Below are 17186 nucleotides of genomic sequence, written 5' to 3' on the forward strand. Positions count from 1 at the left end.
TGTCAGAGGGGGTTGGGGGGGGTGGGGGGCACTGGGGGGCACTGGGGAGAGTGTGGAGGGGCTGTGGGGAGGGGCTGTGGGGAGGGGCAGGGTGCCCAGGTGAGGGGAGGACCCTCCGGGGCAGCAGCCTTTGGGTTTTGCCCAGGGCCCGTGGGGCCTGGCGGTGCGGGATCCAAAGGTAGCTCCACATCACCCGGCCTGCCCGCGGGTCCAAGGCTGCGCCTCACGCCTGGCAGCGCCAGCCTGCCTTTTGGTCTGGTTTAGCAGTAGGTGGCATGCAAACAAGCGCCGAGCTGCCCCGCCATCCCTAAAATCGCTCGTGTTTTTCTTGGCAGGAGAAAGGAACTGCCCTGACCCCAGCCCTGGTGTGTTTGTTAGGTCCGGTGGGCTGGGGAGGCAGCACAGCGCCGGTGAGGGCAGAGTTTGGAGCTAGCAAAGAGGAGTTATGTGGCGTTTTTAGCGCTGACAAACAACTCAGGCAAGTCATTTAACTGCCCTGTATGTATCTGTGTGTTCCCATATGTAAAGTGGCAGTAATAAAAATACTCGGGTACGTTTTCAGGGTGCTTTGCAATGTCAGCTTAAAGAGCACTATGTCAGCAGATGCTGTTGTTATAGCAGCCAGGGACTGATACCGCCGTATCCTCAGAAGTCTCGTGATCATTTTTTCAAGCTCATTTTTCTTCACCGTTGATTCATGGGCAAGCTCTTTGTATCAATAAAATCCTCATGTCTTAAAGCTGGTGCTGGTTTTTCTGAACAGTGGAAGCTACTGTAGCTTTAAAATAAAAATAGGGCAGCATTACACCACCAGCATCTCAAACATAAATATGGAAACATTAATTTAGAATCAATTTTAGGATGTTTCAGACTGTAAAGTTCTTTTAACAAGATCTCTGTTGAGGACAGAGGAGCACTTTATGGGACTGTAAATTTCATGCAAACAGTCTCAGTGAAATACAGATTCCTCCTACATACTAGCTGTTCTCTCAATATCAATCATACGCCTTGCAAGTAATGTTTCACAAATATTCTGTAAATCACGGGAAAATGCTCGCAATAATGTGAAATATGACTTTCACTTGACTGTTTCACCAGAGGCCCCTAACAGGCCATTCTCCTGTCAGCACTAACATTTGTTATGGCTAATAACACTTTCAATCACAACTATTTTGGGAAAATGGATTTATTTTAAACCTGCTTCCCCGCAAAGGAGATCCTGAAAACGCCCTGCCAAGGACACAGGCTCCTTTCAGAGCACAGACCGTTAATTCCCAAATGAAATTTCGTCTCATCTTAAGTCTCAATCCTTGTGTCTTGGCCAACTTTTTGAAGTCTTTGTTTGTTTGTTTTCCGTCACTGAGATACTTTTCACCTCTTGGTCATTGTTTTCAGCAGGGTTCAGATAATAGCAATAGAAAATTATTTTGAGCATACGTCCTGGGGATATTTTGGAGCTTTTTTGGTACTTCGCTCCAAATTCTTGAGGAACAGGCTTAAGAACTTTGCAGATAGCTAATTGTTAATCTTGGTGACTTGGATTATTTTGAAAGAAACTTCTTATTCTGAAACCCAGGAGTTTTCTGTCATTTTAACTTTTTGGCAGATAAACCATACTTTAAATAAAACCTGAAATGGTGCTTGTCTTAGGTACCACATACACGTCAGCAGAATTCTTGACTACACACATGAAGGGAAGGTTTAGTCCTCTGGTGTTTCATCCCTCTACAAAGTGCACGTTGCCGTTTGTCAGGTTGGAATAGGGGGACATCCTACTGAGGTAAAAGCGTGGCAAAGTAATTTGGTAAAACACAGGTTGCTTTGTGGGATTGAAGGAAGTGCAGACAAGGGATGTTTGTGGAGCTTTGTCTTCTTGCCTGTAGTTCTTATTATTTCAGTCCTTAGATTTTTTAATGATGGACCACTGAAAACTCAGAATGTGCACATAGAAATTAAACAAGAAAAAAAAAAAAAAAGCAATTTTTCCACCATGCCAAACGGTCCCAAGCCATTTTGCCACTGCCCAGGCCAAACCTCCTCCTGGAATGGATGTGGGCCCAGCCCCAGTGACTCGCTGCACCCTGTGGGTGAGAGCAGGCTGCACCGCTGCACACTAACAGGCATTTACAGCCCCCTTGACCCTGTCACTCCCCATAAATCCATACCTATTTGTGCTCTCATTTCACTCTATTTACTCTCTGGTAGGTCAGATATGAGATGCAGTGTTCATATCATGAACCTAGCAAGAAACCAAAGTGGGGGGAATGAGTAACATCAAAATGACTTTATTAACACAGCGGAGAAGAGAGTTCCTGTGGTGAAGCCAGCTGCCCTTGGAAAATAATCTCAAGTCTGTTGCGGATTCTCTGTGCAGCTTCAGGCTTACCAGAAACTCTCCTTTTAGCTCAGTTTTGCTGTTTATGAAACAAGTGTAGGAAAAAGATGTAATAAATGGCTAGTAAGTGCTTTTATATTAATATTTAATTTGCCAGAGAACATTTTAAATGTGATTCTGGTGGTAATTCCTCAATACAGACTTCTTCTGTCTTTAAGGCCTTTTTTTTAACTTCTCACTTTTCTTTAGGCAGAAGAGATCATGGCTTCTGTCAAAGAGCAGGAGGCCATCAGGAAGCTCATGGTTTTCCTGCAAGAATGGGACAGTGGTCACAAAGTTGCTCGAAGCCGCGTCCTGGACAGCTTCATCAAAAGCAATAATGGCAAGACAGAACCAGAGCTGGAGCTGGAATTCTCCCAGGGAGCCAGCTTGTTTCTGGCTCGCCTGACAGCGTGGCTCAGGATGACGTATCTGTTTCCTTGGAAAGCTGAGCGTGGCGCGTGGTAGTGGGATGGAGAGGAAGGGGATGTTCTCTAACAAAAAAATGTTCAAAGAATAAGTAGAGAGATCCATATCCAGCTGCAGGGGAAAAAATAGCTATCTGAAGATGGAACTGAGGAAAAAGTCATGTAGTTTGACTCTCAGGAACCTAGAAATTAGTGGTTTTTCTCCTGTTGGGGTGAGCGTGCTGCCTCTGCACACCTTTGAGAGGAAGTTCCATGCTCCCTCTAACAAAGTGGGTACCCAGGTTCAGAGCTCCACATTGCCAGAGTTGCCGGGGGGGGCACCAGGATGGTCTGTCATTCCCTCCTTAGCCTTATCGAACAGCTACATGCACAGCACGTGCCTTGACAAGCTGCTCAAGTCTATTGGCATCTTCTTATCTGCTGCAGGCGGGTGAGTAGAGAACGTAGCTGCGTGAGAGGTGCATGCGAGGGTGGCAGGGTTCAGGAAAGAAAGAAGATAACAGGTCCTGGGCAGGCTTTTGGAAGGGCTGTTTAAACATTTCATGCAGGGCAGGCCCCAGCAAGGGCTGTGGCTTACTGCAAGTAGGATTTTCAGATGTTCCCAAAACCCAATCCACTGCTTGCCCATCACCAGAGCCGCTGGGTCACTGGCATGGTGTGGGAGGAATGTGTTGGGAGCACGAGTGCAGCAATGGGGCTTTCTGTGCCTGCCGTTCAGTGTCTGAAATGAGCACAGAGGGAAAACAGGAGCTGGTGACCTGCTGCAGAGCATGCTGCTGGCGGCGCCTGCTGCAGCCATCCCAGCTCAGCCCCAGGCACCTCGTGTTGGGTGTCTGGCACCAGGGCCCTGCTACAGCGAGGCAGGAGGTGACAGATCCCAGGAGCACAGAGTGCTCGCTCGGGAAGATGGGCTCCAGGGCCGGTGACATTTTGGGCTTTGTTCCCCCATCCCTGCAGGCGCAGATACCTTATTGAATTTCTGGAGATCGGAGGTGTCATGACTCTCCTGGAAATACTAGGGCTGAACCACCTGAAAGAAGAGGACAAAAGGGAGTCTGTCAAGCTGCTCCAGCTCGTCGCAAACGCTGGCAGGAAGTATAAGGAGCTCATTTGTGAGAGCTACGGTAGGCGGCGTGTCCATCTGCGCTTTTTCCTAATTCAGCCGAGGATGTTCTCGGTGACCTCTGGCCCCCAGGGCTGCTCGCAGCGCTGCGCCCCTCCTTCCCCTCCACCTGCCGATGGCAGATTGCCGTGGCGTTCGTCTTGCTGGAGGGAGTTCAGAGTCCTGGCTATTGTGGAGTGGTTGCATTTCATCCCCTCTCTGGTTTTAATGAGCTCGCTTTCTTTACAGTGATTTCTTCTGATGTGATATTGCTGTCCTGCTGGTTGCAACTGCTACAGTGAAAATCACAAAACAGTTTCTATTCTTACCTGCAGCGTCTGCCTACCTCTAGAGGTGGGAGGGTTTCTTGCTTTTGAAAGAACCTTAACAATATTTTTTTCCTATTATTTTTTTTTTCTCCTGGACATCAGAAGCGAAATGCCATTCATTGCTCTGTAGTTCGGATTATGCCTCAGGTTGTCAGTGACTGTGGGGTGATACCTGCTGCCACAGCTTCCTCCCAGAGAGATGAAGCTGCAGGAGCAGCAGGAGGATCCTTAGCAGCACTGTTGGCATCTCAGTGCCAGGTTTGCTCCTTGTGTAAATGCCTGCAGAAGGGCTTTGGCCCTCTGCTCCAGCTGACAGTCTGGCTGTCTCTTTTTCCAGCTGGTGTCATGGCTCTTGATAAGAACAACGAACTTTTTTCCTGGCTTCTGTTCCTTAAGTCACACTTTGAGTGGGACATGATGCTGTGCTTTTGGGGGGTATGAGCAAAACCGCCGAGAAGTGTGACCTGCAGACTCACCCAGACATAATTTGGCATCTCTTTCTCCACACAGGGGTGCAATGCCTTGCCGAGTTGTTGGCCACCTCCACCTCAGCAGAGGCTCAAGAGGACGCGCAGGTTCTGCTGGACTCCCTGGGCCGCGGCAACCCCAAGTACCAGCACCAAGTCTACAAAGGCCTCATCGCGGTGCTGCCGTGCGCCTCCCCCCGAGCCCAGCAGCTGGCTCTGCAGACACTGGGGGCGATGCAGGTGGGTGGCAGGGCTCTACGGGCAGCATCACCCTTCCTTGGGGCTCCCCCTGCCCCAGCCCATTTCCCCACGGGATCAGGGGGCAGCACGGAGCCACCCCGGTGCCCGCAGGGTGCCAGCTGCCCCCTCACCCTGCCCCTGTCCCCACAGGAGCTGGTGGGAGAGGCGCCCCCCGCGCTGCTGGAGCCCCTGCTGGCCGTGCTGGGCTCGGCGCACCTGGAGGTGCAGCACGAAGGTAGGACCCGGCCGGGGGGCGCTTAGCGGGGCCATTTCCCGCGCGCGCGCCTCATTAGCATGCGCCTCATTTGCATACCCGTGGTGCACCGCGCGGCACCGCGCGCTCCCGCCCGCTCCGGTCTCCGCCGCTGCTGCCTCGGGACGGGAACGGGGCCGGGAGCGGGACCGTGGGGTGGGGAGGGGATGGGGGGAGTGGGGCCGGGGCTGCCCGGAGTTTGTGGGGGGCATCGCCGTGAGCTAGGGGGCGGCGGGCGGCGCTGGGGCCGGGCCGGAGAGGAGGAAGGGTCATACTCTGGTTTCTCTTCAGATCGTATAAATCTTTCGCCTTTTACTAAAGATTTCCGTGGAGAGGAACAAGCACGAGTGTCGTGGAATTTTTTGAGGCTCTGCTTCGGCAGAGCTACCCATACTTGGTCAAAAATAGAATGGATTTGGAGTCTGTAGGTGCCTAACACCACTTTTGTAAGTGCTCTCTTTGCTTGGTTGTGGTTGGTGCAGGTCCGAGATATTCCTGTGGGTTCTGTCGCTGCTTATGTGCGGTCAGAGGCCGCCCCCCAGCTGCCCTTCAGGCGGTTGCAGAGAGCACTGAGCTCTCCCTGAGGTCCCCCAGGGGATCACCACCGGTCACCAGTCACCAGCCGGTTTCACTCCGGCTCCACTCCATTCGCCACCACTCTCCGGGCCCGGCCGCCCCACCAGTTGTTAACCCAGCCCAGCTGTACCTGCCCAGGCCATGCACTGCCAGCTGCTCCAGGAGCATTCTATGGCAGATGGTGCCACAGGTCTTGCTGGAGGCTCAGCAGCCCACCTCAGCAGCCTCTCCCCCGTCCCCCAGGCAGCTCACCCGGCCACAAGGAGATGAGGCCGGTCAGGCAGGACGTGCCTTTCATGAACCCATGCCGGCTGGGCCTGATCCCACATACACTGCATGTATGTGGGACCCTGCTGGTCCTACACACACTGCATGATTGCACTGATTGCAGCACAGACGAGCTGTCCCAGCCCCTCTCCTGGCAGCGAGGTCCGGCTGGCAGCCCTGCAGCCCCCGGGCCCTCCAAAGGACCCTTGTTATAGGATGGGCACCACACCGGCTGATGACACACAGGGGAGGCACGGGGAGCCTCAGCCTTCCCTTACCCTTAGCAGTCGCGTTCCCCCTGCGGCCAGCAAAGGCGGAACGGGCTGGAGAGGCGCGGGGTGTTTGGGGGGAGCTGCCCCGGCTCGGTTACCGGCAGAGCAGGGGGGGGGCGCGCTGGGGGCAATTCCGCGCCATGCGGCCCCAGGCCCCGCCCCTCAGCCCCTGCTCATTTGCATACCCGGCGCGCACCGCGGCAGCGTGGCGCGTCCCGGCTCGGTTCCACCGCCGCTCCCGGCACCGTGCCGAGCCCCGAGGGCTGCGGGGGGACGGGGCAGGGGGAGCGGGGAGCAGGAAGCAGGGCCGGTGCTGCCCGGAGCCTGCAGGGAGCAGTCACCGTGAGCTAGGGAGCGGCGAGCGGCGCTGGGGCCGGGCCGGACAGGAATGGGGGTTATACTCTGGTTTCTCTTCAGATCGTATAAATCTTTCGCCTTTTACTAAAGATTTCCGTGGAGAGGAACAAGCACGAGTGTCGTGGAATTTTTTGAGGCTCTGTTTCGGCAGAGCTACCCATTCCTGGTCAAAAATAGAGTTCAGCTATTAGGTTGTGTCTTGTGGAGATATCTAAATTTGACTGATGTGCGCTGCTTTCCCCGCAGCCCTGCAGCTGCTGCCGGCCCTGCTGCCCCTCCGTGTCCGCCCGGCCCTGCTGGCGGCGCTGGTGGCCGCGTTGACGCCTCCCGGGCACCCAGCGCTCGCCTCCCGCAGCGAGAGCACCGCAGGTAACAGTGCCCCCGGCTGGGGCTGCCCGGACCTGCAGAGATCTGCTGAGGGTGGCAGCTCCGGCCTGGCCACAAGCCTTCCCTGAGGAGAAATCCTCTTTTTCGTGTTACCCCGTCCCCTCCCTTCTCACACCTCGGGACTGTTCCCAAGCATCCTTCTCACTTGGTTCATTTTCCTCCTGCAGACCCAAACGCGCTGTGCCCGAGGGAGCCAACGCTGGCGTACATTCAGCAGGCAGCTGCCGCAAAAGCCATTGGGTAAGAGACTTTGCAGCAAACCCCACAGGAGCATGAAAAAGACTTCAGGGAAGCACCTTCCTTTGAATAGGATTTTTTATTTGTTTATAGGGAGATGTGGAGTCCTTTCAGCTCTCGTCCTGTCTGCTGTCACAATGTCCCCTTTATGGCTGGGCCTGGATGCAATGTGTGTGTGTCCTTCCACAGCACAGGGCTGAGGGGTGCTGTATTGCTCAAGACCACCATATTCTCCACATAGCTGTGAGCCACAAGTAATTAAATGTTATTTAACATCAGCTGCCCAGTGGAAGAATCTAGTGCTTATGAGTGACTGCAGAATCCTTAAATTCAGCCATTTGTGCTAAAGTTTGTGCATTCGCTGTGAATTTCTTGCGGTGTCCACAAGATAGTGCTATAACACTTCTTCTGCAAAAGTAGATGACAGGGAAAAAAAGGTTTTCCTGCATAGGCAGGTGAACTTGGGTACAGAGACACACTGGAGCATCTTCCGGGGTCATGCTCACAGAAGCAATAACATTGGTGGTATTTCCACTTTGAGTCCTGGGTTCTTTATGGTCATGCAGGAAACGTTCTAGAATTTAATGCACACTAGGAAGCTCCTGAAAATAATGAAACAACTGGTTTGCAGCAAGAATATGTTAAATGATTGACAATCTATATAGAGCAAACTGTTTATTTTTATTTTGCTTGTTTGTTTTCCTGTCTTCTGCCCATCATTGCCTCTAGGGCAGGGTAGAAACAGGAACATGTCAGTTTTCCATTGGAGTCACACCAGGTCTGCACCAAGAGGGCCAGACCCAATTTGTTGTGTGCCCCTTCCCCTGTACAGGGTAGGGACTGACAGCTTGTCTTATTGCAGCATATTAGCCAAGGAGTCAGTAGAAGTGGCTGAAGAGCTGATCCAACTGAACGTGGTGCATGGCCTGATGGTCGCTGTGGGGAACATGGAACATATGCCCAGCCAGAGACACAGCAGCATCTCCCTGAAGGTGAGTGTGATGGTATGTGGTGGAGGCCAGTGTAACACCGAGTCTCTCCCCTGACCACTCAAACAGAAAGGCTCCCTGCATTGTGGGCTTTTTTTTTTTTCTGAGTACATCAGACACAGCCTTATTCACAAAGGCAGGAGTGGCACTTCCTTCAGGCAGTAGCAGTGCTTCCTGTCCCATATGCCAACCACCAAAAAGATGGTGCTGAGAAGCCAGTGTTGGCCCTCACACCTCTGTTCTACACAGCAGCTTGCCCTGAGTAGCAAGCACAGAGCTCACAGGCTAAACAAGGCAGTTTGCTTAGAGCTAGACACTAGCACAGAAGTATAAGCAGGATATTTTGTCCTGCTGGTGCTGCATAAAGAGCCACTCTGTCTACACAACAGTCACAGGTGATGGCTGGGAAGAGGAAGGACCATGCTGCCAGTAGACAGCAAGGGGCTGAATGAGGGACAACTGAGAATCAGGCTACTCAGGATGAAAAATGGGGTTACAAACCACTGAAGTTCATGAAGTGCTGCTAAAGGAGGTGGCTCAGGGAATAACTGTCACATAACATAGAAGTGATCTAGAGCTGCATCATACATGCACCACCTCTAACTCTGTTCTGTTGCAGTACTTTGTCCATACATTTCCCTTTGTGGAAGAGCACATGAAGAATGCAGTAGGGGACACACTTTTCCAGCTCTTTATGGTAAGCATGCCTTTCTTACAGGTTTCAATGGCCCTTAGAGCTCAGTCTGTTTTCCATGGGTGTAGAGACTGGACTTTTTAAAAAAAATCCAGTCTTCAATAATATTTCAGAAAAGCCTACCCTTTGGAAAGTGTTTACCTTCAGGCTGTGTTCAGGAAGATAATTGCTCTGACTCCTTGCTCTCTCAGACTCCTGCTAGGTCTGTAACAGTGGGAATTTGGTGTAAGAATGAGGCATGAGGTGACGAGCTCCTCCCAGCCAGGTCCCTCCTGAGTTTGGCTCCTGGGGTGCAGTATGTAGCACTTGGGCTCTGCCTGCATCATACTACAAGTCATCATAACACTATCATGACCTCTTCCAGGACAGTCCTGAGACCTGGTACACAAAAATGGATCAAGCCCAGGCTGAAGAACTGGCCTCCAGTATACTGGACATCCCCAAAGACATGGGAAGGAAGCAGTCCACAGAAGGTATGTACATATGTACAAGGCTGGGGTCACAGTCACTTCTCCAGCAACACTCCCCCCTTACACTAACATCTATCACAAATTACTCACATTGTTGGAAAGCTGCTGAACATGTTATTTTATATGGCATGTTAACTATTTCCCACGTGGAAGATACATATGAAGTAAAAGCCTGGGGCTATCTTTGAAGCCTAACTGGACTCCATAGGTACAGAGGAGGCACAGGGCCCTTCCAATTTTCCTGCTACCAAAAGGGCAGAGCCACACACTACAACCTGTTGGGCTTTGCTAAGTACAGGAGACTGGTTTAGAGGCTCCCCCCCCGCCACTAGGCAAGATCTACCCAGCAGGATCTCTATTAAGAAACAACATTTATTTTAAATGATTTTTATGCAAACATTACAAGAGTAAAGACTAAAAAGAAGCTTCCTCCAAGAAATCAGTCTTTCTCCACAACACCAAGTCTTTAGGAACAGTTAGACTTTAGCAAAAAAATCAGTAAGAAATATTTTATAAGATAGAAGTTAATTAAATACAGGAACATTTATTTATCAAGTTTCTTAAAATACTGATTTTTTACAATCACATAGTCGGTTTTCTTCCTAGAAGAGACTTGCAAAAGTTTCAAACACATCTGGACCAAAAGTTAATGTATTACTTTCTGGTGTACATATAATCTAGTTCTATCAGAGGAGACCATTGTCTCTAACAAAGGACCAGATGTCAGACATACCTAGCACACTCTCAGGCCCCCCTCCCCAAGCCTTGCAGGCATGGTTTCTAGCAGGGTCTCTGCAGAGTCCCCTGATACCAGGCCATGAAGAAAGGCTGCCACATTCACTGCCCTCAGGCACACCAGACCTGCAGACACCCTACTGCATTTGAAATAGGAATTACTCAAACCACTGACAAACGTGCAAGACATACAGAAGACTGCTTGTGAACCAGGTTTTGCTGTATTTACTGAGGCCTCTGCTTGTTCATCTGCTTGCTGGCTTGCTCCTCCAGCTGCATGGCGACCACCAGGGCATCCAATGTTTCTGTAATGGAAGACAGCATTAGCAGGGGGACTGACCTGAGGGCTGAATTCTCCAGCCCAGCTGTTCTTTTCAGCAGCTCAGCTGCTGCCATCTGCAAGGGCCACAGAGGCAAGTGAACTGTGCAAGAACAGCTCAGCCAACATCAGATCCCCAGCATCACATCCTGCTGGATCTCACAAAGCTTGTCAGCTTTACAGTGGATAGATATTAAGGCCCGCTATCCATGAAAAACAAAAGTGGAAACAGTAGACATACCCCTACAAATGCCTATGGTATTGGCATCTATTTCTCAGGTGCCTGTTTTTTGGGCAAGGCAAGAGATAAGCTATGTCTGTTTTATTCATTGGTTACATCAACTCTTCTTAGTGGGTATAGCATTATTCTCAAGAGAGGGCAGTTTTATATGGCATTGAAAAAGTGGAAGATATTTTCAAAGTAAGTTTTTGCTAGTACAGACGATAGGACATTTCAGGTCTGATGCTGTGATCACCTAGCAAAGTGCTCAGAACTGAGTGCTCAACACCACCACCACTCCCAGATAAGCAAGCTGATGTTATTTCAGATCTTCAAGAGAAAAGAAAAAGATTAGTGACAGTGCTATTCAGAAACTCTTGAGTAGGCACTATCTCAAGAAACATTAACATACCTCTGACACTAAGGAAATTTCTTGAGCTCTCTTCTATGAAGTACTTTGCTCTGCTCACAAAGGTCTCAAGATCATAGTCTGGTTGCTCTGTGATTCCCAAGAGGTAGTCAAGTTCAGTCGTCATTCTCTGTATTTACAAGAAAGACCATGAAGAGAAATCAGAGAAGTCAGCTTTCTGAAAATTCAGTGAGTTGCTTTGAATATGGCACACCAGAGCAGAGCTGAGCTTTGACAGCCCGGTATCAGTTGGTGCAAGCAGAGCTTACTAGCTGGAGGGGAGGGGGACTGGCTGGCCACAAGCACCGGAATTCCACAGTGTAACCAGTTGAGCAGGAAACCAGAGGGAAAAGCTAGCACTGAGGAAAAGGTAACACCACTGACAGCATTTTGCATTACAGCCCACAGCCTGCCCAGTAGCACTAGGCTCAGACAAGGCAAGTTCCTGTCAACATAGAGAAGGCAGCTTAGGTTGGGCTTGCCTCTTACACCTACCTGTCTCAGTTCTCTAAGCTGTTCTACAACCTTCTCCTCCCGTTCACCAATCTGAGTGACAGCCTCACGGAAATTGAACATGTGGGGAGACATATCTTCCTCCTCATCCTTGGAGAGCTGCAAGAAACAGCTCAAGTAAGAACAGCAGGTTGTTTTCAACAACCTCAAGCTTTGAGATTTGTTCAGCCCACTGCCCACACGTACATTGTGTTGAAGAGTTGAGCTTTCTCCACTGATCTCCGTTTCCTCATTCTCAATCTCCATATGATTCTGTGTTTCACCACCTCCATTATGAGGGCTGAGCTCTTTCACTCTGCAACAAGAAGATTAACCACTCAGTCTTTCAGCAATTTCAGAGCTACAGCATCACAAAACAGCTACTGCAATCCGTTGGTGCTCAGCACTGACTTCATTGATTAATGAAGTCAAAAGCATTTGACTTCATTAAAAAAATCCGTATTACCACACCTGGAGCAAGCTTTCATGGACAAACTCCAGAGGGCTGTGGGAAGCAAAGCCAAGAGATGTGTCTTTACGTCCAGCCTAGCCACATCAATTTAGGACTTCTCCACAAGAGAAGTGTTCCAAGTACACAATACTAATAGCCTGTGTATGTGTGAAAGGCTTTGCTGGCAATCTTCCACATATCAGCTTGGTTTGTTGTGACCAATTAAGAGGACTTTGTATGGAAAGAAAAGGAATAAGGCTGATCCCCACCCCTCCCATAGAGGCCCTCCATGCCAGAATAGGCCTATAAAAGATAAAAATTATATCTGAGGACACAGAGCTAGAGGTAGAGGTCAGGCATCAGCTAGGTACTTTGTTCTAGTTACTAATGTCAGCTTCGTATTTCCAGTTCCACCTTACACACTCCCTTTATAGCTTGAACTTGCCTTGTGCACTAGCTAAGAATCCAATGTGTACAACTGAAGACTAGCATCTTACTGAAGCACACCATAAGTCAGATGTTGCATTTTGTCGTGTACTTTCAGGTGATTAGGAATGACTGTCCACCAGAAAGAAGAACTTCAATCCAGAACAAAATCTGGAAACCTGTCAAGATCCCTAGTGCTCCTGAATGCTTATGGCTTGAATTAGCAGACACCTTTCAGAGGCTGGAAAGGAAAGAACCAAGCAGCCTTTTGCAAACCAAACAATGGAAAGCTACCAAATCTGAAGTGTGGAAGTGTCATCTTGTTAATGTACGACAGAAGTCATAGGCTCTGCAGCCACAGCACACAGATCCACACAACACAGCATCAGCAACAAAAAATTCAAGCACCACTGACCCTGGTGAAAGAGGGAAAAGCTTAGCTGTTTCCTTAGCTGTTGAGCTTAGACTTAATACAGGCTGCTCTCCCTGTAGCTGTAGAGTCTGTCTGTCCTTTTTTGCTTGTCACCCACCAGAGAGGTGTAAGGGCACATAAAGGCTCTCTGCTCTGCACAGCAGTTCCAGGTTTCCCCTTGTGAATCTTAAGTCTCAGTCCTTATAAATCTTTTGTGCATTGCAGGTACCCAAAGCCCAACCACGGAGCATTCAAAATCCACATTCACACCATTTGCTGCAAGGCACATGAGTTCTCCAGATTCTTTAGATTTCACCCCAAATCTCCTTAGTGTCATACCCTATTAGCTTCTATTAAAGTCCATCAAACACACCTACTGTCCTTCTGCAGGGTCACGTCAGGGAAACATTCTTAGCACACACATAGGGGACCCTGCATAGAATACTGCAGGAAGTAAAGTCATGGAGGTAACCATTCAGGATGTGCTGCTAACAGGGTAAACTCCCTACAAAAAACAAGGTGGTCTGAAGTCTTACATAAAACACTCCTCTGAGTAAAAGAGTTATGGTTTTATACAACCTCTATTATCCCCCCCCCATAATAGTTTCTGAAGACAGCTTTAAGATTATTCGCTCCCAGCAAATGTAACCTCCAAATTGTCATCACAGGTAATGACACCAAGATGAACTTTTGATCAGTGTGAAAGCAGCCAAAACACTTTCTGCAACAAGAGTAGAATCCCCAGCCCAGAAAGGCCATTACCTGTCAGCGTATCTCAGTGTGTTTAAGGTGTACTCGCATGAACTCATGCCTGGAGAAATCATTGCTATCTGCAAACAGAACAGAAAGCCACAGTGAGTCCCACGTCTCAGAGCTCACCAGTTGTTGGTCTCAGTTGCTGTGGGTGAGGTAAGGAGAAAAACTGCAAGACTTTTTTTTGCAGAGAACTGAAGCTTTGTGACTTCCAAGTCCCCTCCCCTTAGAAAGGGAGCATGCAGCTATCTGGACAAATCGCAGAGATCACAAGCAGTGAGTGGGTTCAGCTGTGCCACGCACATACTCACCATACAGGTTCTTGAGTTAGTTCCTATGAAAGAGTCTCTCAGCACCTGGGTCAGCTTGCTTTCCCGGAAAGGGGTATGAGATTTGTTCTGGCCTAGAGCTCGGATACATTCCTAAGAAAAGACAAATCATGAATGCAGTCTCTACATCTCTTCTCAAACAGCTCTGCAAGCTACAGCCACCAACTGCTAGTAAACCCAACAGGCTGGACAATGGTCATCTTCATTGCTCTGTATGTGCTTCATAGCCTTTTAAATAGACTCCACATACTTGACTGTCAAAAAGATACATGGTATATCCACCATACATTCAATAAAAACTTGAATGAAGCTTGAAATGTGTGTCTGACAAAACTACACTGCCTTCCTGGAAACATTATAAGTGGAAGTATACACATCATGTTCATGGTTATTAAAATACAAAGCTGGAATTTCTTTAGCTGTTCTTTTCCCTTGCACTGAAAAGAAACAGCAGATAATCCCAGAGGAAAACAGAATCCATGTGCTGAGTAGTACCATTTGCTCCTTGAGTTATAGCTCACCTTCAAAGCTAGCAGGCTTTTATTGATTTCTGCCCCTTCCATTCGTGTCTGCCTGTCAGCACTAGATGTGTCTGCACCCCTCTCATTTCCTGCCAGATCCACCAAGGAAAATTTGCCAAGCATCTTCCCTCTTCGGCGCAGTATGATTTGGAAGCAGGCATGTGACCGTGAAGAGCTAGCATTTGCAAAAGTTTGTCCCGATGTCCTATAACAAATAAGCAAACAAGTGTTAGAACTGTGTCACAGAAGACTCTGAGGTCCCAACAGCACTAGACCTGCAGCCAGTTCAGTTGTTTAACCCACATTAATACCTCAAGATTGCATGAAATAATCACTTCTCATATCAAGCTGCCTGGCTCAACTTAACCAGCCTGCACTAGAATATTTTTCTGACTGCTAATACCCTGTATGCATTTGAAGCTAGAAGAAATACCTTGAGCACAGCATCTTCCTGCCACAGAGCAGACCACATGTCATTCTCCTAATGCTATCACACGGTAAGCTCCACCAAGCTTCCTCCACTAAACAGCATTAGCTGTGCTAGCACATTACAGGCATGGTAAATCCCTTTCCCCAGCCAAGCTGGCTTGCTGGTTAACCTCTGCACCTGCTCTGTCACTGCAAGAGATTGGAGTCTGATGTACCGTAAACCTCACTGTGACCTTCATCATTATTTATACCCTGCAAGGGCTAGCAGGTTTGCTGTCCCACCCACATCCCTGCTCCTAGAGGAAAATAGAAGGAGGATGTCCTTAAAAATTGCTGGGGGAGGCAGGAGTCTGAAGTGTTAGACAGTTCTTGGCTGAAGTGTCATTCTGCTGTGCATGCTTCTTTGGCTAAATGAGCTTTCAGGATGCACATGCAACGTAATACAGCAGCCAAGGAGTTCTCATTTGCCAAGTATTATTTCCCTAACAGCTGCACCTTACTAGACAGGTAAGACTTGCCGATACAGAATTTAGCCCTGATTAAAGACAAGCCAGTACAACAGCAGAGATACCCCAACTGCAGCTGGCCTGCCAAGATGAGCAGCCAAGCCTACAGCTGTCCCTCAGCACCTTCTCTCAGGGACTCTTTAGAGAAGATCCCCAAACAGACATGAAGCATTTTTGCTGTTACAGGAACAACTCATCTGGCCTGCAGTTAAGACCAAGTATTTTTGCAGCTATAGCTTGATGCCATCTGCTCTTCCTCAATCTTACAAGCCCACAGGGAACTACATATGTTCCTGTAAACTACTTCTAGGAAATAGGCATTGGCACCAGGCAGTCATCTCAGCTGAGCTGTTTCTCTCTTCAGAAGAGATGTGAGGACATGTGGCCACTATGCAAGGAAGGCTAAACCCATCCCTGCCAGTCCTTTATTCTGTAACCCTCTTGTTTTCACACAGAGGTGTGGACCAGTGCCTGTCTGTTAGTGGATACAGCGGCCTCCTCTTTGAAATCTCCAAGCCCTGGGCTACAGTCACATTTTTTGCAGATACAGAGGTACAACAGGACATGGACTTTTCTTATTGTTTTAAGGCATCAAACCTGCATGCACTGCCCATCTCAATCATTCTAATGACATCTTCAGCACAGCTGACTTGTCTCTCTTGAAGGCCAACCACCTGGACCTGCTGCTTGCCATCCTCCAGGACTCGAAGCTTTGCCTTCTTATTCAAGAGATCAAACACCTATATTCAGGCAACAAAACCAAGACAAATCTGAATAACTCTCCTTGAGAAAGAGATTTGAGACTATAAAGACAGCACAGAGTAAGTAGAGAACTATATAGGAACAGCACATTTAACGTAGTCTTCCTTTTTGATTCCAAACATGCCAAGAACAGTAGAGTACATAGAACTATTGAAACTATAAAGTTTCATTCCTCTGTTTATCAAATATGCAGTCAAAGAAGTCCTGCTAGGATTTATTTATTTTTTTTAAATATAAAAAAGTCTTACCTTTCCATTGTATATTTCAAAGAAAGTCACATAGACTTCCAGGTCCTGACTTCTGTACCTGGGCTGGTTTAGAAGAAGGAAGACATCTTGTGCTAGTGAGGAAAGACAGGAGTTTACTTAGCTACATTAAAACATACCCTAGCTGCTACTTGAATTGCTTTTGAATATTGCTTAGCCATAACGTAGTGCTCCTGGCAGCTGAATGATGGCTATCCCAAGAAAATGCTTGGTTTCTACTGTTAATATTACTTGCAGACAGCAATGCTAACTGATCCAGTAAGATCAGTAGAAGCAAATACTGTCCCCCTTGCTGGTCTGGGAGAAAATTATGATCTGCTATTGCTTTGGACAGGTTTGCAAGAGTCAAGCATTTGTTTGAAGCTCTTCCTGTGGAGAATCTAGAAGACACCTCTCTGAGCATCAGCATTGCTGCTGGAGACAACTTAACAGATTAGTTGGGCCTTTGTTTGAATCGAGTTCAGTCTCTTACAAACAGCCTTCACACTTTTGATCTGAAAAGCAGACTTTGGTTCAGAGCCAGTCATAATTGATTCAGGGACTAGCAAAGAGTTGCTTGTTTCAACTGCTTTGCTACACAAAATGCTCTTCTGTAGGGAAAGTGCAAGAGGTCAGAGTTCATGGTGCTTTCTAGGGATTGTATCAAGGAGGGGTTTACAAGATATTCTCAGAAACAGGTGCTTTATATGTGCGTTTTTTTTTTTTTTTTTTACA

The 17186-nt window shown here is 48.4% G+C and overlaps 2 protein-coding genes and 2 non-coding genes across 9 annotated transcripts in view; 3 read left to right on the top strand and 1 right to left on the bottom strand.

Annotated features, from left to right (window-relative positions):
* Positions 1-17186, top strand: part of ARMH1 (armadillo like helical domain containing 1) — a 24777-nt gene continuing 7591 nt past the window's right edge. Inside the window, exons 1-12 of one of the 3 annotated variants that reach the window (XM_072041826.1) lie at positions 1-482; positions 2589-2802; positions 3164-3232; positions 3760-3926; positions 4744-4940; positions 5091-5175; positions 6912-7034; positions 7220-7292; positions 8152-8281; positions 8898-8975; positions 9337-9445; positions 15900-16072. In XM_072041826.1, the coding sequence (XP_071897927.1) occupies positions 2597-2802; positions 3164-3232; positions 3760-3926; positions 4744-4940; positions 5091-5175; positions 6912-7034; positions 7220-7292; positions 8152-8281; positions 8898-8975; positions 9337-9445; positions 15900-16072 (1410 nt within the window). In that variant the 5' untranslated portion in view covers positions 1-482; positions 2589-2596. Of the gene's footprint in view, positions 483-2588; positions 2803-3163; positions 3233-3759; positions 3927-4743; positions 4941-5090; positions 5176-6911; positions 7035-7219; positions 7293-8151; positions 8282-8897; positions 8976-9336; positions 9446-12612; positions 14306-15899; positions 16073-17186 lie in introns of those variants that run through there. The other 2 variants (XM_072041828.1, XM_072041827.1) reach the window with 2 other exon arrangements.
* On the top strand, positions 5465-5579 carry LOC113844400 (U5 spliceosomal RNA). The gene has a single exon (XR_003498985.1). It is a non-coding gene; the product is annotated as a U5 spliceosomal RNA (small nuclear RNA).
* On the top strand, positions 6706-6820 carry LOC113844423 (U5 spliceosomal RNA). The gene has a single exon (XR_003499008.1). It is a non-coding gene; the product is annotated as a U5 spliceosomal RNA (small nuclear RNA).
* KIF2C (kinesin family member 2C) overlaps positions 9797-17186 on the bottom strand; it is an 18582-nt gene continuing 11192 nt past the window's right edge. For all 4 annotated transcript variants that reach the window (XM_027462756.3, XM_027462757.3, XM_072041818.1 and 1 more), the window contains 9 exons: positions 16455-16546; positions 16042-16184; positions 14510-14714; positions 13971-14081; positions 13669-13736; positions 11825-11933; positions 11621-11737; positions 11129-11255; positions 9797-10482 (listed from right to left, as the gene is read on the bottom strand). In XM_027462756.3, coding sequence (XP_027318557.1) covers positions 10403-10482; positions 11129-11255; positions 11621-11737; positions 11825-11933; positions 13669-13736; positions 13971-14081; positions 14510-14714; positions 16042-16184; positions 16455-16546 — 1052 coding nt within the window. In that variant the 3' untranslated portion in view covers positions 9797-10402. The remainder of the gene's footprint in view (positions 10483-11128; positions 11256-11620; positions 11738-11824; positions 11934-13668; positions 13737-13970; positions 14082-14509; positions 14715-16041; positions 16185-16454; positions 16547-17186) is intronic.

This window comes from Anas platyrhynchos, chromosome 8 (assembly GCF_047663525.1).
Source record: "Anas platyrhynchos isolate ZD024472 breed Pekin duck chromosome 8, IASCAAS_PekinDuck_T2T, whole genome shotgun sequence".
In the NCBI taxonomy this organism is placed as follows: Eukaryota; Metazoa; Chordata; class Aves; order Anseriformes; family Anatidae; genus Anas; species Anas platyrhynchos.